Source organism: Gallus gallus, chromosome 25, assembly GCF_016699485.2.
Source record: "Gallus gallus isolate bGalGal1 chromosome 25, bGalGal1.mat.broiler.GRCg7b, whole genome shotgun sequence".
NCBI lineage: Eukaryota > Metazoa > Chordata > Aves > Galliformes > Phasianidae > Gallus > Gallus gallus.
Window position 1 is genome coordinate 2697690 of NC_052556.1, and position 18704 is coordinate 2716393.

Consider the following 18704-nt stretch of genomic DNA (forward strand, 5'->3'; position numbering starts at 1 on the left):
GGCGGTGCAGAGGTCTCTGCTTTATTGTGGGGCCCACAGCTGTGGGGTGCTCGGGGCTGATCGCTGCACCTCCCCCCCCCCACACACACGCACTGTCGGCACCCTGAGGGCTGCAGGGTGGGCTGGGATGCAGGTGTGGGATGTGGGATATGGGATGTAGGATGGTGGTGAGCGGTGCTGGGTGTAGGATGAGAGATGTGGGTCATGGGATGCATTGGGTGGAGTGCAGGAAGCTTTTGGGTGAGCACAGCAGCGGACCTCCAACGTCGTCATCCCGCTCTGCCCTCAGTGCTGGCGTGGGGCAGCACCCACCCGTGGGAGGTGGCGGCGGGCGGCCCTAAACCCAGATGTCGGAGGTGCAGTCCCCGCCGGGGTAGCGCATCTCGTGTGCCATGCAGGGCCCTCCCGGCTCCTTCCCGAAATCCACCAGGAAGTCGCGGTTGACGGTCAGACCGCCCTTCTCCGTGTCCACGTCGATCTGCAGCATGACGGAGCCGTCCCTGCGAGGGGCGTTGGGGGGGTCAGGGGGCACAGCCCCCCCCCATGGCGGTGAGCACCGCAGTGTCCGCCCACCCGCTCCCACCTGATGAGGTCGGGGTAGAACTGCCGGTCCCAGGCGCTGTACAGCGACGTGGTGACGTAGAGCCGCTTCCCATCCAGGCTGAGCTGGATCATCTGAGGGCCCCCCGCCACCTTCTTGCCCTGTGGGAGGTGGAGGGGAGATGCGCTGAGCAGCGGATGGTGGAGCAGAACCAGAGGGTCCTCTCTGCCCGACCACACTATCGTCCCATCGGACATGGTGGAGAATAACCAGGACCTCCCCACGCAGCCATGGTGTCACCGTGTGGGTCGTGGTAGAGAACCGTGCCACCCAACCATGGTGCCATCCCATGGGATGTGGTGGAGAACCACCAGCACCTTTCCACTTGGCCATGGTGTCATCCCATGGGACACGGTGGAGCAGAAGCATGGGGTCCTTGCCACCCAACCATGCTGTTGTCCCGTGGGACACGGTGCAGAGCCAGCAGAGCCTCTCCACCCAGCCGCGATGTCATCTTGTTGGGCGTAGTGGAGAACCAGAGGAATCGGGTGCTCCCCATCCTCACCACCACAGCCCCACATAGGTGGGGGCTCAAGGTGGAGGTGGGAAGAGCCAAGTGGGGCTCACCTGGATGACAAAGGGCTCCGGCTGGCTCTGCAGCTCCTCATCTTTGAGCACCACCACGGGCCCTCCCTTGGAGATGCTGCCCCCCACAAAGACCTGCAAGAGAGGTGGCACAGCGGTGGCATGGGGCCGGTCCCCCCCAGGCAATGGGGTGAGCTGCTGCTGCCTCACCTGTCCCACCAGCCTGGGCCTGCGGGTGTCAGAGATGTCGTACTGGCGGACATCCCCATGTATCCAGTTGCTGAAGTAGAGGAACCTGTCGTCCAGCGAGAGGAGGATGTCGGTGATGAAGCCTTGGGGACGGCACGGCACAGTTGCACACGAGCGGCACAGCGGGCAGTGGGTACACAGCAGCTCATGGGGTCACACTCACTTGGCATGTCCGGGAGCAGCCAGCCCTTCACCTTCTTGCTGGGGACCTGGATCACCTTCTCAGCTGCCCAATCGCCACACTGCGGGACAGAGCACGGCCGCGCTGGGCTCAGAGCGGGCAGAAGACCCCAAGGTGGGGGACACCATGTGTGCATCCAACAGGGGGATGCAAACCTCACGTCTGGCTTTATAGGGCCAGCAGAGGAGCCGGGACCTGAGGCAGTAACCTCAGGAACCTGGGGCCAGGAACCTGTCTGGCTTTCCGACTGGATTAACTGGTTTGGTCAAAGAGGTTCTCCTCGCCCGGTTTGTTGCTACGCACAATAAACACCGAGAACATTGCTCGTGCTGTATAAATCCACAACAAAGGTTTAAATCCCCAAACCCCATCATCCCAACATAAACCACTGCTGGTCAGAACAGGTCCTGCGGCTGCAGCCCGGATGGCGTCCCGGCGCAGGGACAGCACCTCCCAGCACGTACCTCCGTCTTGTAGAAGCGGTGGATGGCGCTGCTGATGGTGCAGCCCACGAAGCCCTCGGCCGCGTCGGGGTTGTGCAGGAAGCGAATCTCCAGCGGTGCCGCGTCCTCACCCACGTCGATGGCCTGAACGTAGGTGTGGGTCGTCCAGTCCCACACATTGAGGCGGCGGCCGTAGCGCCCTGGGAGGGGGCAGGGGGTTCTGAGGGGATGCTGTGGGGAACGGGGCCACCACGGATGTGCTGTGGGCCCGGGTGAGCCCCGATGGTCCCCAGCACAGATGACAGAATCGTAGAATTGTTAAGGTTGGGACAGCGGTCACCCCGTCCCCATCCACAGAATCATTCAGGTGGGCAAAGACCTCCAAGAACATCAACCCGTGGTGGGCTTGGTGATCTTGACATGGTGGCCAACCCGTCACCACCGCACCAACACTCCCATTGGGGTCCCACCAGGGAAGAACCTCGTTAGGAGGAGGCCTGAAGGGCAGAGAAACCTCTGAGGTGGGGTTCATCCCTCATCCCCTCTGCTGAAATCCAACCTGTGTTGCCTGTGTTTTAAATCCAAGCGAGCTCTGGGAATCTGTGTGCCAGACAGCAAGCAGACTGCCTCAATTTGCTCCATGTCTGCTGAACTGGCAGAAGAGGCTGAAATTTGGCCTCATGGCAGTGCTGCTCAGCACCTCTCCTGGAGTACTTCAACAACAATTTCCTCACCTTTCTTCAGGTCGTTCGGGTTAAACCCATATCCCAGGCACTTTGGGATTCCCCACTCCGTGCTGATCAGGACGTTGTGGCGCGGTTGGTACCAGAAATCGTAACCCATCGGAGGGCTCTTGTCGCCCTTCTCCCAGTTCCCCTTGATGTTGAAGGTCTCTCCATCCAACAGAACAAAGCCACCTGGAGCAAAACCAAACACACCTCGGTGGTGAGGAAACCACCCAGGTGAACTGTGTGCTCTAAGACAACAAAATACAGGGCGAGGTGTTGCAGACATCTTGGGATGGTGCTGGATGTGGGACCGCTCGCCCGGCCCCCTACCTTTCCCATTGCCAGCTGGGTCTCCCAGCGTGCTGATCATCACCTCGCCGCTGCCCAGGCAATGGGAGGTGTGCAGGTAGCCCAGGTCACACTGCCAGAAGACGTCCTCTGGATTGACGACCTGCAGGATTTCACAAGCACCGGCAGCTCCTCCACAAGCTGTCCCCGGTGATGCGGCACCCACTGGGCTGGTGGTCCCAGCACCGCCTCCAAAATACCTTGAAGAGCCTGGGAGCTCGCGGGTCGGTTCCCACGTCCACCACGTAGATGCGGGAGGAGATCAGGCTGGGGAGGATCAGGCGGTTCCTCTTCTTGGTGGTGTCCCCAAAGCAGCTGCTGCAGGTGTTCCAGCCCGAGTGGTGCAGCTCATCCCCCAGGTTGGGCATGGGCAGGCGGTGGATCACCTGCAAAGCCCCGGTCCCACTCACACCTGGAGGGGTGGTCACCGCTACCCACTGAGCACTGAGGTGAAGTGTTCAGTACCTGGCTATAGTGCGGAGATTTGGGGTCAACATCCACGGTGGCCAGAAAGTCGGGTTTGCCCCTGCCGGTGTTCCTGTAGATGCAGGGCACATACACAATCTCCTCCCGCGGACCTTTCAAGATACAAACATTGGTTGCGTCAGCGTCAGCAGGAACAGCCGGATTCCCACATCCCTGCATGCCTGGGGCCGGAGATGGCTGCTCCGGGGGAGGTGGGCTCATTGGGTTTGGGGTATCCTCCTCCATATGGATTGCCATGGCCTTGGGTCACCGCACCAGTCTCATGAACCAAAGCACACTGCATTCTCAGACACAGGGTCTGATTTTTGGGTGGTGCTGTGTGGAGCCGGGAGTTGGACTCGATGATCCTTCCAACTCATGGGGTCCCTTCCAACTTGGGATATTCTTTGGGGTCCCTTCAAGCTTAAGGTGTTCTATGATTCTGTGTGTCTCATTTCCATCATTTCCATTAGGCCTTAAAAATACATGGGAGGTGCAAAGGTGGAACTCCCGCCAGGCTGAAGCCAAGGACATGATGTCCCCCACGAGCCCCAAAGATCCCCCTGAGCAGTGGCAGCCCTGCTGGGTCCTGGCTCCCGAGCATAGCATGGTGACTGCTCCCGGGGACCCACAGCACCCCAACCCCACCGCCTCCTCATCCTGCAGGGGTGGTACCTGTGTCAAAAAGTGCTGACAAAGCAAAGCGAAGAGAGGGGGTGGAACTGGTCTGAGAAATGCTGAGGAGGAGAAAGAGGTGGAAAACAGGAAGAGGTGATTTGGGAGCCTGGAGCTGATCCAAAGCAGCAATAGCTGCTGGCCTTTCAACACCGTGCCTTTATCAACCCTTTATCAGTCTTTAAACACTCAGTCCTTCGCTGTTGTTTGCTTTGCTGAAAGATATTTCAGGGATGGGAGTCACGGAGCAGCACCAAACTCCAGCACTGACGTTTCAGAGCTGTGCTTACAAAGCGCTGGGGAAGCGGATTAAGGGAGGGACTGCAGCAGGTGATGCTTTCCTTGAGCTCTTCACACGAGAGCGTGGAGTTCTGGCGGTGCAGACAGAAGGATTTCCAGGCAAAGTGCCCGAGCAAACAGCCTGGGAGGGCAGATTTTACTGCAGGAGGTTCTGAGCAGTCACCAGGAGCAGGGCGTGATGCTGTGTTCCAGAGGGTGTCCGGAAAATCCAGAATCCCCCCCAGCCTTCTCCACGCCCTGCAAATCTGAGTGGGTCAGATCCCGGCTGCAGCAGCATCATTCCCTCTGGGAAACTCATTTGATTCTGCCCCACGAAGCCTCGGGTGGCTCTGTGCAGGTTGTGACCCATCCCAAGCTATTCTGAAGTCTGAAAACTTCTGACACCATGATGCAACTGAGGCTTGGCCCCGGATGAATGCTTCCCTGGCACCTGCTGGGAACCTCCTCCGTGGATGGAGCTCAATGATCTTCTTGAAAGCATTGCTCTCATCCTCACCTTCACCAACAACCAGCTCAGGGCTGGTCCCCAAAGTCCCACGCAATGCACTCACCTTTCATTGCATCCAGGGGAGAGGCGTAGCCGGGACCGCATTCTCCACACTGGGCTGCATTGGGAACAAGAAGGAATAGAAAGTAGCTGACAGTGAGAGATTTGAAAGCCCTTTTGGCAAAGGCTGAATGCCTCATTGGAGCCACTGTGGTCTGAGAGTACCCTCTGCTGCAATGGGACCACATCAGCCCCAGGCAAGGCAGGTGGTGGTCCTCCAGCACCCACCAATGAGGCCTCCAAAGATGCAGATGGGCGTCCAGAGTGAACCAGGATGCCCACATGCGCCCAAAGAAGTCCCCAGACCCACCACCTCCAAAAGGATCCCTCCAACAGGCACTGAAGGTCATGTGGACCAGGTGCTGAGCACCTGATGGAGCTGTGGATGTCCCTGTTCACGGTGGGGGATTGAACTGGACAGCCTTTAAGGGTCCCTTCCAACTCAAACGATTCTGTGGCCTTAATGATCATGCATGGAACCACGGGATGGTTGGGTTTGAAGGGTTCTTAAAGGTCAGCCATGGAATGGTTGGATTGGAAGGGTCCTTACAGATCATCCTCAGAACCATAAAACTATAGAGAGGTTTGGGTGTAAGGGACCTTGTCCCTGTTCATCGCAGCGGGGTGAGACCAGATGGCCTTTAAGAGCCCCTTCCAACTCAAAGGATTCTGTGATTCTTTGTTCTTCCCTATTTACAACGGCAAGCCTGAGGAGACCGAGAAAACCCACATCAAACCTCACAGCTCAGCTTTGCTGACTCAGTTTCTTGTTTGCTTTTGAAGGTTTTCTCCCCGAGGACAGCATGTTCTGCGGGAAGCACAGGGCATGGGGCTGCTGCTCCTTACCCGGAGCGCCGTGGAGCCACCCCCTCTCCCTTCCCCTGCAGAAAATGCCCCACCAAACCCAAACTTTGCATTGAGGGCTCCCTGCCAAGGCATGGCAGTGTGTTACAGGTGCATAAAAGTGGGAATAAGCGGACAAAAAGCAGTTAGAATGCTTTTAATTATCAGTATGCCTAAACACTACCTGGCAGAGGAGAAAAGGAACCCTCTCCGGGCAGAGAAAACACCACACTCATCTCCATGTGCAAAAAGCTTTCAGAGTGTCCAGGAGCAGAACCTGATTTAGACGACCACAGAGCAGAGCTAGCAGGCAGCCAACCACCACAGCCCTGCATACATGGAGAGGTCACTTACCGGAGCCAGAGGCTGTGCTGGACATCATCGTCTGGTGGGGAATGGAAGGAGCTGATTCTCTCTGCATGCTGCTGCCCAGAGCACGTCGGTGAGGAGACGCGTCTCCGCGGGGCTGCAATATATAGGGAGAGGGAAGGGGAGAGGGATGGTGTGAAAAGGACACCGAGGGAGGATCCCCACGCCCCAGGGCGTGGGAGGCACCTGTGCAGCGCTGGAAATGTGCGAGGAACTATTTCAGAACCTCCTCTCCTCCCACGGACAGAAGGCAAATGGTGGTGGTTGCACTCTGCAGTGCGCACACGGAGAATGCAATGGGGATTTTGAGCACTGGGAGAAATGGGGCAGCCCCACTCCTGTGGGTCCGTCCTGGAAGTGCTGCCAGGAGCTTCCCCGTGCGGAGCCCTCAGTGAGGCGTGGGTGAGCGCTGACGCTCCCGACCACAGAAATAACTTAATGAGGCTGCAGATATTAATCGCCAAGTGAAAATTAAAAGTGAGGACTGGGTTTCTTATAATTGCAGGGTGAGTGCTTGCCGTGCGACGGCGGATGGGAGAAGCAATGCAGCAGGTTTCCCCGTGACACATTCGACGTTGGCTGCTGCCTCGGGCACAGCTTCACCTGCAGGCTCCTGTCCTGTCGTCTGCACCCACCTCAGGGGGGGAGCTTGGAAAAAATGCCCCTCTCCACCCAAAGAATGGCAGCAAAAAGGCCCACAGATGTGGCATCAGCACCTCGTGCCCCACCTCCACCTGCTGGGGCTCATCAGATTGCATTGGGTGCTTGGAACCGTGATGGGGGCTGTAGGGTCATGAGGGCTGTAGGGCCATGAGGGGCTGTTGGACATGAGGAGCTGCAGGACATGAGGAGATGCAGTGCCATGAGGAGCTCTGTGCCGCCATGAGGTGTCCCTTCAGCCTCCTCTGGTCTGGGCCAAACAAACAGAGCAACCGGAACTTCCAGAAGCCCTGCACACCTCATTCTGAAGGCTTGCTTTCCTCCCAGGACCATTAAGGACACAATAACTTTGACCATGGGAAGCGTGAAGGAAGTCAATGGAGTCGTGTTCTTCCAAGAACATGAAAGGCTGAAACTTAGAAGCGTACTCTTTATACTCTAATTCTTGCAGTCTCCAAACTAATTATGGCTGTAAATTGTGCCTTTGTAGAGAGTCTCGAGGCAAATGGGACTAATGGGAACATGGGTGGGTGTGCAGTAGGGTTTCTGCAGTGCATCCCTGGGGCAGTGGTTGCTGCCCTGCACAACAAGCAGGCTTCCGTTGCAAGATGGGACTTTGGCATCTGCAGATAAAGCTCCACAGAGCACGTGGGAAGCAGGGGATGGTCTGCAGCTCCGATAAGCACATCTTTCTGTGGAGAGAAACGCAAAGCTCATTTCTCAGAGTGAAAGAGGGAATTCTATTCTGAAGTTTTGAGGTGCTGAGCTCACTTTTGTCAATACCACAGGGGGAGTGCTGCGTACTGCAAGTGAGAACCCAACTGGACATTGTCTCAACGCTGTTGAACTGCTCAACCTTCGCATCATTGGCACTCCAGGCACATAACAGATGAGACTCCATTGAAATGACTACTAAATGTGTTCTCTCAGTGCTTTCTAAAGTAAACCCTAGGAAATCCAAGACATTGGTTTGAGTGTCAACAGTGCTACACACTCCTGAGAGAAGTCACTCCTGGTTTGGGTGGAAAAGGGACTGCCAACATGCTTTGCCCTGAAATGGAAGGGCTTCCATGAAGAAAGACAGGAAGACCAAGGTGATGCAAAGAAGTTTTATTCACGTTTGAAGCAGAACACAAGAAAAGCAGCATCAGGAATCAGGCATCCCTTTCTGAGTGAAGCACTTCACACTCCTTCAGCGATACAACACCTCCTGGCCCAGGCACTGGTGCGTGCCAGCGAGTTCCATGTGCCCTCGTGCCAGGGAAGGGCCGTCCAGCTACGAACGTGGCTGAAGAACAGCAACTCAGACAACATGGGCGCTTCGCCCTCTCTGGCCTTCATCAGCAAGTGTGAGCAAACTCTGAATCGTAACAGAGCTCAACAGCCTCCAGCAGGCTCTGTATGGCACGGGGAGGATGCAGATATAACTGAAAGGAGCCGTGTGTTGTGCACGGCTCTAAGTCTGTGCAAGGAGCTGAGCTCTGCTCTGGGAAGCACACCCAGGGACGTGTGTGCATGGAAAGCAAAGGCTGCCAGGACTGGCTGCAGAAATATAGATTCCAGCAAAGAATGGGACCCCCAACCCAATGACCCTACGCTCCGTTTGATGGCTGCACTACAGACTAGAGAGAAGAAGGGAGCTGTTCAATGGCGCCTAGGCCAAGATGTCGGAGGTGGAATCTCCGCAAGGGAAGCGGATGTCGTGGGCGAGACAAGGCCCATTGGGTTCCTTTCCAAAATCCACCAGGAAGTTCTTGTTCACCGTCAGGCCTCCCTTCTCAGTGTCCACATCGATCTGCAGCATGACAGAGCCTTCCCTGCGAGGGGTGATGGAGCAGCATTGCAGACAAGAGCAGCGCTGAGTGACCTTTCCCATTCCCACCCACGAGGGCACGCAGAAGCAGCCCTTTCCTCCCAGAAGTTCCTTACTTGACCACGTTCGGGTAGAACTGCTTGTCCCAAGTGCTGTAGAAGGAGTTGGTGACGTACAGCCTCTTGCCATCCACGCTGAGCTGGATCTTAGCAGGGCCACCGTACACCCTCTTGCACTGGAGGCACAACAGAGAGCAGTGACGTTGCTGGCTCCTTTCTTTCAGCAGATGAGCAAAAGCAGGAGCAGCAAAACAGAGAGCAGAGCAGAGCCAAAGTCCAGAGGATGCCGTGGGGCAGAGGCTGCAGCGCTCACCTTGATCACCAAGGGCTCCGGCTGGCACTTCAGCTCTTCATCTCTGCACACCGTCACAGGTCCGCCTCGCAGGATGCTGCCTCCCACAAACACCTGTAGGCAAGGCCAGGAGATGTGTGGCTTGGCACCTACCCACCACCACCCACTGCCACAGAACCACGAGTGCACCCTCCTGCCCCCACCTCACCTGTCCCACCAGCCGGGGCTTGCAGGTCCTGGAGATCTCGTACTGGCGGATGTCCCCATGCAGCCAGTTGCAGACGTACAGGTACTTGTCGTCCAAGGAAATGACCAGGTCGCTGGGGAAGGCTGGGCGGGCAGAGAAGAAAGAGCCGTGGGTGAGGCAGCATCCCCAGAAAACATCCTGCACAGCTCAACGCGCCGGAAGGAATTGGGGAGTAGCACGGAGGGCTCACCTGGCATCTTGGGCAGAATCCATCCCGACACGTCCTTGGCTGGTATCTGGATGGCCTCCTCCACTGCCCAGCTGTCTCTCTGTACAAGAAACACATCGCTGAGACCACCAGCAAGGCTGGCATTCCTTGCTCTCAGCTCCCAGCTCCCCATCAGGGGACTCTCGGCGAGCACTCTCAGCAGCACTTGCCTCGCACTTGTAGAAGCGGTAGATGATGCCGCTCAGGGCACAGCTGACGTAGCCCTCGGCAGCATCGGGGTTGTGGAGGAACTTAACGCTCAGGGGCAATGAGTCCTCCCCCAGGTCAAAGCACTGCGTGAGGGTACGGCAGGACAGATTCCATACATTCAGGCGGCGCCCAAAGACCCCTGAGGAGAAGGAGAAGGAGAAGGAGAAGTGAGTCAGGAGGGGAGGGCAGCCCTGGAGATGGGTGACACCTACACACACACTGCGGGCCCCCTCTCTCCAGCTCCCACCCATACTGTGAGTACATCTGCATCCGCCCATGAGCCTGCTGAGCTCTGGCCCAGCGCCTGCGTCCGCATTCCCTCACCTTTCTTCAGATCATCCGGGTTAAATCCACGTCCTGCAATTCTTGGGACCATCCCGGCGGTGCTGATGAGAACGTTGTGGCGTGGCTGGTACCAGAAGTCATAGCCCGTTGGGGGGACCTCACACTCATGTTCCCAGTTTCCCTTCAGCTCAAAGGTGTCTCCATCCAGCACAATAAATCCACCTGTGGCACGAGGGGGAAGCACAACAGATCACTTCTAAATATGAAGGATGGATGGTTACTCCAATGAGCAAGCTCCTCTGAATACTTTCTGCCTTGAGATAGTCAGCTGCACAGACTCTGCAGCTTCTTGTTTTGCATTAGGCCGTTTGTAGTACAGCTTTCCATCTGGGCTATACCAAATTTTCAGGACCAAAAATTGATCCCAGCTTCACACTGCAATTCCTTGCTTTAGTGTGCAAGCATTGACCAAGTTACCTACGTTGGCTGATCTCACCCCATCTCCCCTTTCTCAAGCAGGGATGGATGAACCCTTTGCTCAGACAGTGAGTCTGACTGCCTGCATCTGCAGAGGGCATCTGTTCCTCTGCACTTGTCTTCATTTCCCCACACTGCCACTCACGCTTATGGGTGACTATGGGGCTCCTACCTGCAAAGAAATACTTGGAGTTCTCAACAACTCACTCACATTTGACGTTTGAAACTCTGGAAGTCTGTGGTTTGTGAGCCTCTTGTTTTTCTAACAGGAAGTATGTTATTGAAATGATCAGGAGAAAAAGTACCTTTTCCATGGCCAGCTGCATCCCCCATGTTGGCGATCAGAATGTCACCATTGGGCAGACTGTGAACTACACTAAGATGTCCCTTGTTGCACTTCCAGAAGACATCCACTGGCTCAATCATCTGAAAAACAAGGGGACTCACATGTAAACCCCTATCTGATCAGCTCATTTCACCTTTTTGGGGTGAAAAAATGCAGAGCTTTTCACCATCTGAGGCTCCTGAATACACCAGACCCTTGGAAAGGAGCAGAGAAGCTACTGAGCTCTTCTTTACATGGACAACATGGATGGAACAACATCCAACGAGTGAGAGCTCATTTTTCCACCTGACTATGAGTGGTATTGGTGTGGGGTGTGTGACATGATCTCCAGTTACTGGACTATCCCTGAATGCAATAGGGAGTAAAGTGATGATGGGAGTCTTCTTTGGTCTGATAGAGAGAGCTGGGAGGGAAACTTGTCCCAACTCTGTAAAAAGGAGGGGTAAGAGAAGAAGAGGAGAGGACCTCCCTCTGTGTTACTCCAGAAGCATCAACTCACAACCCATTTGAAACAACTTTTTGGAGTCACTCCAGACATACCTTACACACTGTGGGAGCCCGGCACTGCGTACCCACATCCACCACGTAAATACGGGAAGAAATCAGACAGGGGAGGATCAGCTTGTTCTTTTTCGTTGTGATATTGTCAAAGCAGACTTTGCCAGCGTTCCACCCCGAACAGTGCAGCTCATCTTTGAGGTTGGGCACGGGCAGGCGGTGGATCACCTGGGCAGCCAAAGGTAGAGGCAGGGTTTACTTGAGGAGATGGGCGGAAAAAGGTACCTTCATGCAATCAACAACTAAGAAGTGGAAAGGTCAAAGCTTTAAAGTAAGGGATTGTTTCAAAGAAGCACAATAGATGTGGTCAATCTGCCTTAGCAGCTGTCAGAGACAGGTAGGTGCTGATTTCCCATTCGGATGTCAGCAGACAGGTTGGGGTGGAGCATAACAGAACATCTCTGAAATTGCAGTGCACCAGAAACATGCTGAAACCTGCAGAAGTGCTGAGAACCCAAAACCACCTGGGCCACTGGTGGCCATCTTCCCTGATGAAGAGCCACTGACAGGAGATTCTGTTCAAAGCTTCGCTTAATATCACCAAGATTTGCTGGAAGTGAGATATGAAGTGGGTCACAGCTGGTGTGTGCACTCTGAGATGAAGATGGTTCTGCAAGAGCCAGGCACACAGGGGACAGCCCAATGGAGAAAATATTGTAGATCTGGAAGGACAGAGCCAGCAGTAATCATCAAGCCAAGAAAAGAGTCTGGGCACAGGTACCTGGCAGTAATGCGGAGATCTGGGGTTGAGATCGATGGTGGCCAGGAAGTCGGGTTGGTTGATGCATGTTTCTCGGTAAGTACATGTCACATATGCAAGCTCTTCCTTAGGAGCTAGGTATATGGAAAGCTTGTGTTAGAAAATGCCATGAAATAGCAAAAAAGGCAAAAAAAAACTTCAGGAGACTCTCAGGAGGAACAAGGAACAGTTTGCTTGGAGAGGTGGTGGTGCCCCATCCTTGAGGACACCAAGGTCAGGCAGGACAGGGCTCAGAGCACCCAATGGAGCTGTGAGTGTCCCTGTTCTTGCAGGGTGGGACAAGATGACATTTAAAGGTCCCTTCAAACTCAAAAGATTCTATGATTCTAAGCTTAATATTCTGCTGCTATGACAGGACCAGGGGTAAAAAACAACACAAGTGTATCACTGTATACCTACAGCTTTCCCCTCTCAGGAAGGGACTCCATATATGCAGTTAGTTAATGGTAGTCTTGGAAAGACTCAGGCTTGATCATCATCCAATCTGAAGCTAAGACAGAGCTCTTTAACAAACACCTACCTTCAGAGCATGCCTGATAGCACTTGGGTTTCACTACATCAGGGCAGCTGGGGTACTCGTAGCACTGAACTCTGCATCTGTCTGTGGTTATAAGAAAAGAACAGAATGGGAAATGTCCATATCCTTCAGTGCTGCCAATCAGAAGACTCTGTCCCGCTCAATGGACTTCTCCCACCCTGGCTGCCAACAAGGACTCCATGACCAGCATCTCTGTTTGTGGCGGCCCTGACAGATCTCAGGTACAGCAGAGGAATCCTCCCCCAGGTGCCACTGGGCACCATGGAATCTTTGAGGCTGGAAAAGACCACTGAGACCATCAAGTCCAACCTCTGACCCATCACTTCTGTGCCCACTAAACCATGACCATGCGGTATCACAGATCAGAGCACCGCTCCATTCCCTTCTGCATCCCACACTCATCCCGGGTCCATCAGCAGTGATGGAGAGAGAGTTGACATGGAGAACCATGTCAGCACTGAAGCTCTAGCAAGGAAAAGAACTCCAGCTTCTCTTGTAGCAGTTCCCCAGCAGAAGGGGAGCACAGATCCCAGAGCCAAATGGAAATTGATTTTCAAGACACACAGAGGCCCCTGGAAACAGAGTGCTAGGGAGGCTGCAGAGCGTTCCTTACCCATGCTGAAGGTCTTCGGGTTCACTCTCACCAAGACAGAGGTGCTGGAGCTGGAGGAGCAGCTTCTGTCTGCCTCACTGGAGTGGATGTGTAGTGGCAGGGCTCTGAGGGGCCTTATATACCCGGCACTGAGGGGTGGGGGGCACTGAGCAAGCTGCCAAGGGAGGAGCGAACGCTCCCAAGCGTTGGGAGGTGCCAGACCAGCGCTGTGGCTTGTTTCCGCCTTGCTACCCAGCAATCTAGAGGAAAAATCTGCAGCTCCATGCAGGTCCTTTCCTCAGGCACAAGCCACGCTATCAGATTGTGGGGCTCTGCTCATCCCCAGTGGGACTTGGCCAGGCCCTGCTGGCCTCCATGGCCCAGGCAGGACATCGGCTAATTAATGCTGTCCCCCACCCCCAGGTTTTTGCCATACCAATGTGCAGAGCCTGCAAATTCCATGTGAGGGATGAGAAGCCCATCTAGATAATTGGCCCCACCAGCAGCTGCTGGAAATGACGAGCCTTGAGCTCAGCGAGGCCGCTGAAATGTGGACCCTGACACACAGCACGTCTCTGTCTGAGTGCTGAGATGAAGCCATGAAGCTTTGGGGTAATCCAGCACAACGTAGCAGCTCTGCAGCTGCAGCCTCTTCCTTTCCCTACATCTCTGAAGTGGACCAATGCCATGGAAAAGGAATGGCAGAGGTGTCTCCGTGTCCACTTGCTCCGAGGGACAGGCATTGTCCAGTCTACTTCAGCGCTGTGGCCTGGAGAATCTTCTCACCTTGCCCTCCACCCCACTGCTCAGCTTCCTGGGTACCATGGACAGGGACCTGGTCCCTATGATGGACACCTGGGTCTATGTGGAGAAGCCTTCCGTCAGTCCAGCTGGAGTGGGCTTCCAAAATCCATCCCAGCGTGACCTGTCATTGTCCCTGGTCAAGATACAGACTCTTAAAAGACAAGATGTTAATGGGACACAGCTAAAGTGTGCTGTCAGTGAACCTCCAGGTCCCACGGAGGCACCTGCAAAGGGGACTGGAGTGCCTGAGATACCCCGAGAAAGCACAGATACCTCCATTGAAGGGACTGTGGTGTTGGAGACGTGCAGTTTAGAAGGAAGGGGCCCTTCTGAAGTCACTCTGATGATCAGATGCCAAACTGAAACAGGAAGAGAACATCAAGTGCTGTGGAACGTGAACAAGTGTCATATCTTGAGGAAGAACTCCTCAATCAGTGAGCAAATTACATGGGATATGTAATTGCTCCATGTAGGAATGCAGAAATATCTGACAGAGCCATTAAAGAAGCCCCGAGGAGATCCCTATCAGAAGAGAGGACAACTGCGCCCATCTTGCCCAGGCTCTCATTAATGCTCTCTGGTTTGAGAACTAGTCTCTAAACAGGTGACAGCTGGGCGGGCAGCAGCCAAACACTCAGCCTTTTCTGGAAGAGAGGAGCATGAAACTGCCACTTCAATGGGTTGGTGGGAGAACTTGTGATCTGTTTGGCCAAAATCTGTCACAGCAGTGTCACTGCTATGGGCAGAGGTGGAAAAGGGATTATGACTGACAGCAGCTGGACCCTTCCAGTCAAGATGTCAGTGGATACTTGTTGCTGCCAAGCTATCCCAGGTGCATTAGGTTTTGCTGTCACAATGTGCATGCCTCACTGCACCTTCTTCTTGCATCTGCACAACTGCTAATTAGAAAGATCATTAGTCTTCTACGCATTAATAAAGTTTGCTGGTCATCCCATTTGGCTTTCCTTGGTGACGTCTTTGGCATCCCTCACAAAACCAAGCTGTGGGGTGTAGAATTTTCTAATTAAACCTGTTTGGAGGAAGGGGAAGAGCAGGCTCAGCAACACCAATGAGCAAGAAGGCGATGGTTAGCGGGGAGCAGCATCAGCATGAGCTGTTATCGAACCAAGAAAAGCTCCCTGTGGCCAGCACTGATGGCAAGCTGCAACATGGAGAGCAATCGGGGCTTCTCAGGACAGCCCACCCTGAGGTGGCAGCTGCTTCCCTCCTTCTGCCCATCACTTCCTACCCTGATAAGGAAGAACATGCTATAATTTGGATAATGGGTATGGGGAGGTGATGCAATCTGGTGCACACGGGCACAGCACGCTGAGGGTGTTGGGCGAAGACCTTGCTTCACCAAGGACATCGGGGCTGCTCAGAGCACCCAAGCAAGAACTCGCCCAAGGATGGGAGCCCTCTCCAATCCTCCTCCAGCTCTCCAGGGTGGATGTTCTCTCCCTTCCCATTCCTACCCACATTCCAGCAGGGCCTGACATTTCATCAGCACTGAGGCACAAAGGAATCACTGCAATGTGTGGAATGAGTGGTCCCAACTCTCCTAACAGCAGAGACTGGGAAACAGAGGGAAATGGGTAATTTCTGACTCAGACTGACAGACATCCTCACCTGAAACCTTCTTTGGTGTGAGGAAAAATGAGCAACAACTGAGAAATGTGAAATCGCACCATTGGTGGGAAGGAAGGTGACAAAATGACATTGTCGCACTGACACTTTTCTTTTATTCACCCACATAAGCCAGTGGAGGAACTGCTCCTTCTCGGTGCTGTCATTGGAGTAAGACACGGAGTGCACCTCCAGGAAAGAAGCCACTGTCACAAGCATGGCAGCCCCACTGAGTTCCTTCCAAACTCCACCAATCTCCTCTGGAAAAGAAAGCTGTCTTGTGGACAAAGGAACTGCATCCAAATGTGCCATTTTACCATTCTTTCTGTATCCAGGCTAAGGTCTCTTTTTAATGATTGTATTTTAGGGTTGAGTTCCAGTTTCACATTTGCCTACAGAAGGACTGAGGGATAATTAAAACAACTTCTTCCTCATTAACTTCTTCCTCTTTATCTTCTTCCAAAAGCTCCCGATCTCATTCCCTTCCCAGGAGCACGTCACCCCAGGCACACCACACAGCCCCGGAGTTTGTTCTCATCTCCATGACATGAAATCAGGGCAAAATTAAGCTCAGAAGTATCAGCTTGTTCTTTTCCTTGATGACACATCGTCCAAACATGCGACGTCTCTCTTCCACCCTGAAGTGATGACGCCCATCTGTCAGGTTGGACAGGTATTGGAGCACATGGGTGAGTCCTATTTTGTGCCGAGAGAAAGGGGACCTCTATGCACGCGATCACTGGGGATGCCTTGGGGATGCAGCGAGGGGAATGCTGCCCTCACTGCTTCTCTTTGGGAGCACTGCTGCAGCTGGGAGAGGTGCAGGGATCAGAGCTGAGGGCTGATGGTGTGTTCAGCAGCTGATTGCACAGCTCGTGCCAATGAGCACCTGAACAGCACTGACCCAAATGAGATGGCCAGAAAGGGTCCGCCTGCAGTCGGAGATAGGAGTCTTCCAGTGCACTCAGCACTGGGGTGACACTGAGTCTGGTCAGGTTGATGGTTGGACTTGATGACCATAAGGGTCTTTTCCAACCTAATGATTATAACCCTGATCCTATGACAAGTTCATAGAGCTTTGAAGCTTGCTAAGCACACAGACCTCAAGTCAAAATAAATCAGGAGTTGTTTTTTCCTGGAGGTCACTCATCTGATCTACTGGAAACAGCCAACTCCGAGCGACTTGGAGCAGGCAGACTTATGCAAAGCCAATATCCACCATAATGGGTGGAGGGATGGGACAGAGAGCTCTGAGCAGAACCACAGGGAAGATGGGATCACCCTTTCTCACTACAGCCCACAGCTACAACTGGACAAGCCCATCAAAAACCCACATCCTTAGGTTGTGATTTCAGGCACCGGGTAATGAGAACTTCAGGCTGCAATCAAATGGCCCCATGGTGTGTAGTCACAGGGACACCGTGCACCAACGGATGGTGAGTCACCTCTTGGCCATGTGGCTTTATGCTGGGTCAGCTCGTTGGCACCAGAGGACACCAGAGGAGAGGCAGCAGCGTGTGGCTGGGAGATGGATGAGGAGGACCTTCTGCTCTTCATGGCACTCAGACTGTACCACACATCTCTGTGTCTCTTCCTGAAGAACTGCATTAACAGCTGAGCTGTTAACATGAACATTTCAGGTTCCACTTCAGGGAATCCTTTTACACTTCTCTGTGTTCATCCTATCAACAGATATGAAAGCCAAATATCCATCAGTGACTTGTCCATCTATTACTGAATCAATCTCCTTTTCAGCCCTCCACACTATCCATGTTTTCCTGCACAGTTCTCTAAGAATCACATTATCATTGCAGTAGCCAGGTGGTTACATTTGCATCCTCATCTCCCTGGAAATGGTCCTTAAAGAAGGGCTCATGAGAAAAAAGACTGAGGACAGGATGGAGCACTCACAGTGACTGCGTGGTCACAATGATGCGTCAGGACATTCCTTTTCAGTTCTCAATCTACATGTTCTTTCTTAACCAGGTGCACCACTGAGTGTTGCAGTCCAAATATGCCCATGGCCATTCACGTAACTCCATCCTCAGCTGAGTTTGTGCCCACAAACAGAGCATTTTGTAATGTTGAAATGCACAGATGCATCTTCTAGCCAACCACTAGAGGGAACAGAGGAAGCATCCAACCGCTGCCAATGTCCGGCACAGCCACACTTCTGCATTGCTCCATGTTCCACCTTCCCTAGGTTGACTCATGCATATTCCCACGTTCATCAGACATATTAGTCAGGACACAAAGGCCTGGGAACAGGCCCACACCTGAAGCAAAATGTCCACATCCACTGAACCCAGCAATGCCTCCCAGCTGAGTTTCTCCACCTGAAAATCAGGATCTCATCTCATGTCATCCACTGTTGTCCATGAGAGAAGAGCCCACCTCAGAGGACGAGTTCTTCTGGAACTTCTGCACACCTCATTTCGAAGGCTTGCTTTCCTCCCAGGACCATTAAGGACGCAATAACTTTGACCATGGGAAGCGTGAAGGAAGTCAATGGAGTCATGTTCTTCCAAGAACATGAAAGGCTGAAACTTAGAAGCATACTCTTTATACTCTAATTCTTGCAGTCTCCAAACTAATTATGGCCGTAAATTGTGCCTTTGTAGAGAGTCTCGAGGCAAATGGGACTAATGGGAACATGGGTGGGTGTGCAGTAGGGTTTCTGCAGTGCATCCCTGGGGCAGTGGTTGCTGCCCTGCACAACAAGCAGGCTTCCGTTGCAAGATGGGGCTTTGGCATCTGCAGATAAAGCTCCACAGAGCACGTGGGAAGCAGGGGATGGTCTGCAGCTCCGATAAGCACATCTTTCTGTGGAGAGAAACGCAAAGCTCATTTCTCAGAGTGAAAAAGGGAATTCTATTCTGAAGTTTTGAGGTGCTGAGCTCACTTTTGTCAATACCACAGGGGGAGTGCTGCGTACTGCAAGTGAGAACCCAACTG

At 53.7% G+C, this 18704-nt stretch overlaps 1 protein-coding gene across 4 annotated transcripts in view; it reads right to left on the reverse strand.

The window, feature by feature from the left end:
• Positions 1-18704, reverse strand: part of LOC425662 (methanethiol oxidase-like) — a 23576-nt gene continuing 4872 nt past the window's right edge. The window contains exons 1-13 of one of the 4 annotated variants that reach the window (XM_025143601.3): positions 6461-6643; positions 6260-6371; positions 5067-5120; positions 3541-3653; positions 3276-3461; positions 3058-3178; positions 2734-2916; positions 2021-2199; positions 1539-1617; positions 1337-1458; positions 1169-1261; positions 584-702; positions 1-500 (exon numbers count right to left, since the gene is read on the reverse strand). In XM_025143601.3, coding sequence (XP_024999369.2) covers positions 338-500; positions 584-702; positions 1169-1261; positions 1337-1458; positions 1539-1617; positions 2021-2199; positions 2734-2916; positions 3058-3178; positions 3276-3461; positions 3541-3653; positions 5067-5120; positions 6260-6326 — 1479 coding nt within the window. In that variant the 5' untranslated portion in view covers positions 6327-6371; positions 6461-6643 and the 3' untranslated portion in view covers positions 1-337. Of the gene's footprint in view, positions 501-583; positions 703-1168; positions 1262-1336; positions 1459-1538; positions 1618-2020; positions 2200-2733; positions 2917-3057; positions 3179-3275; positions 3462-3540; positions 3654-5066; positions 5121-6259; positions 6372-6460; positions 6644-8029; positions 8752-8863; positions 8983-9119; positions 9213-9306; positions 9429-9535; positions 9615-9723; positions 9903-10087; positions 10271-10830; positions 10952-11411; positions 11598-12150; positions 12264-12709; positions 12791-13340; positions 15068-18704 lie in introns of those variants that run through there. The other 3 variants (XM_025143603.2, XM_427540.7, XM_025143602.2) reach the window with 3 other exon arrangements.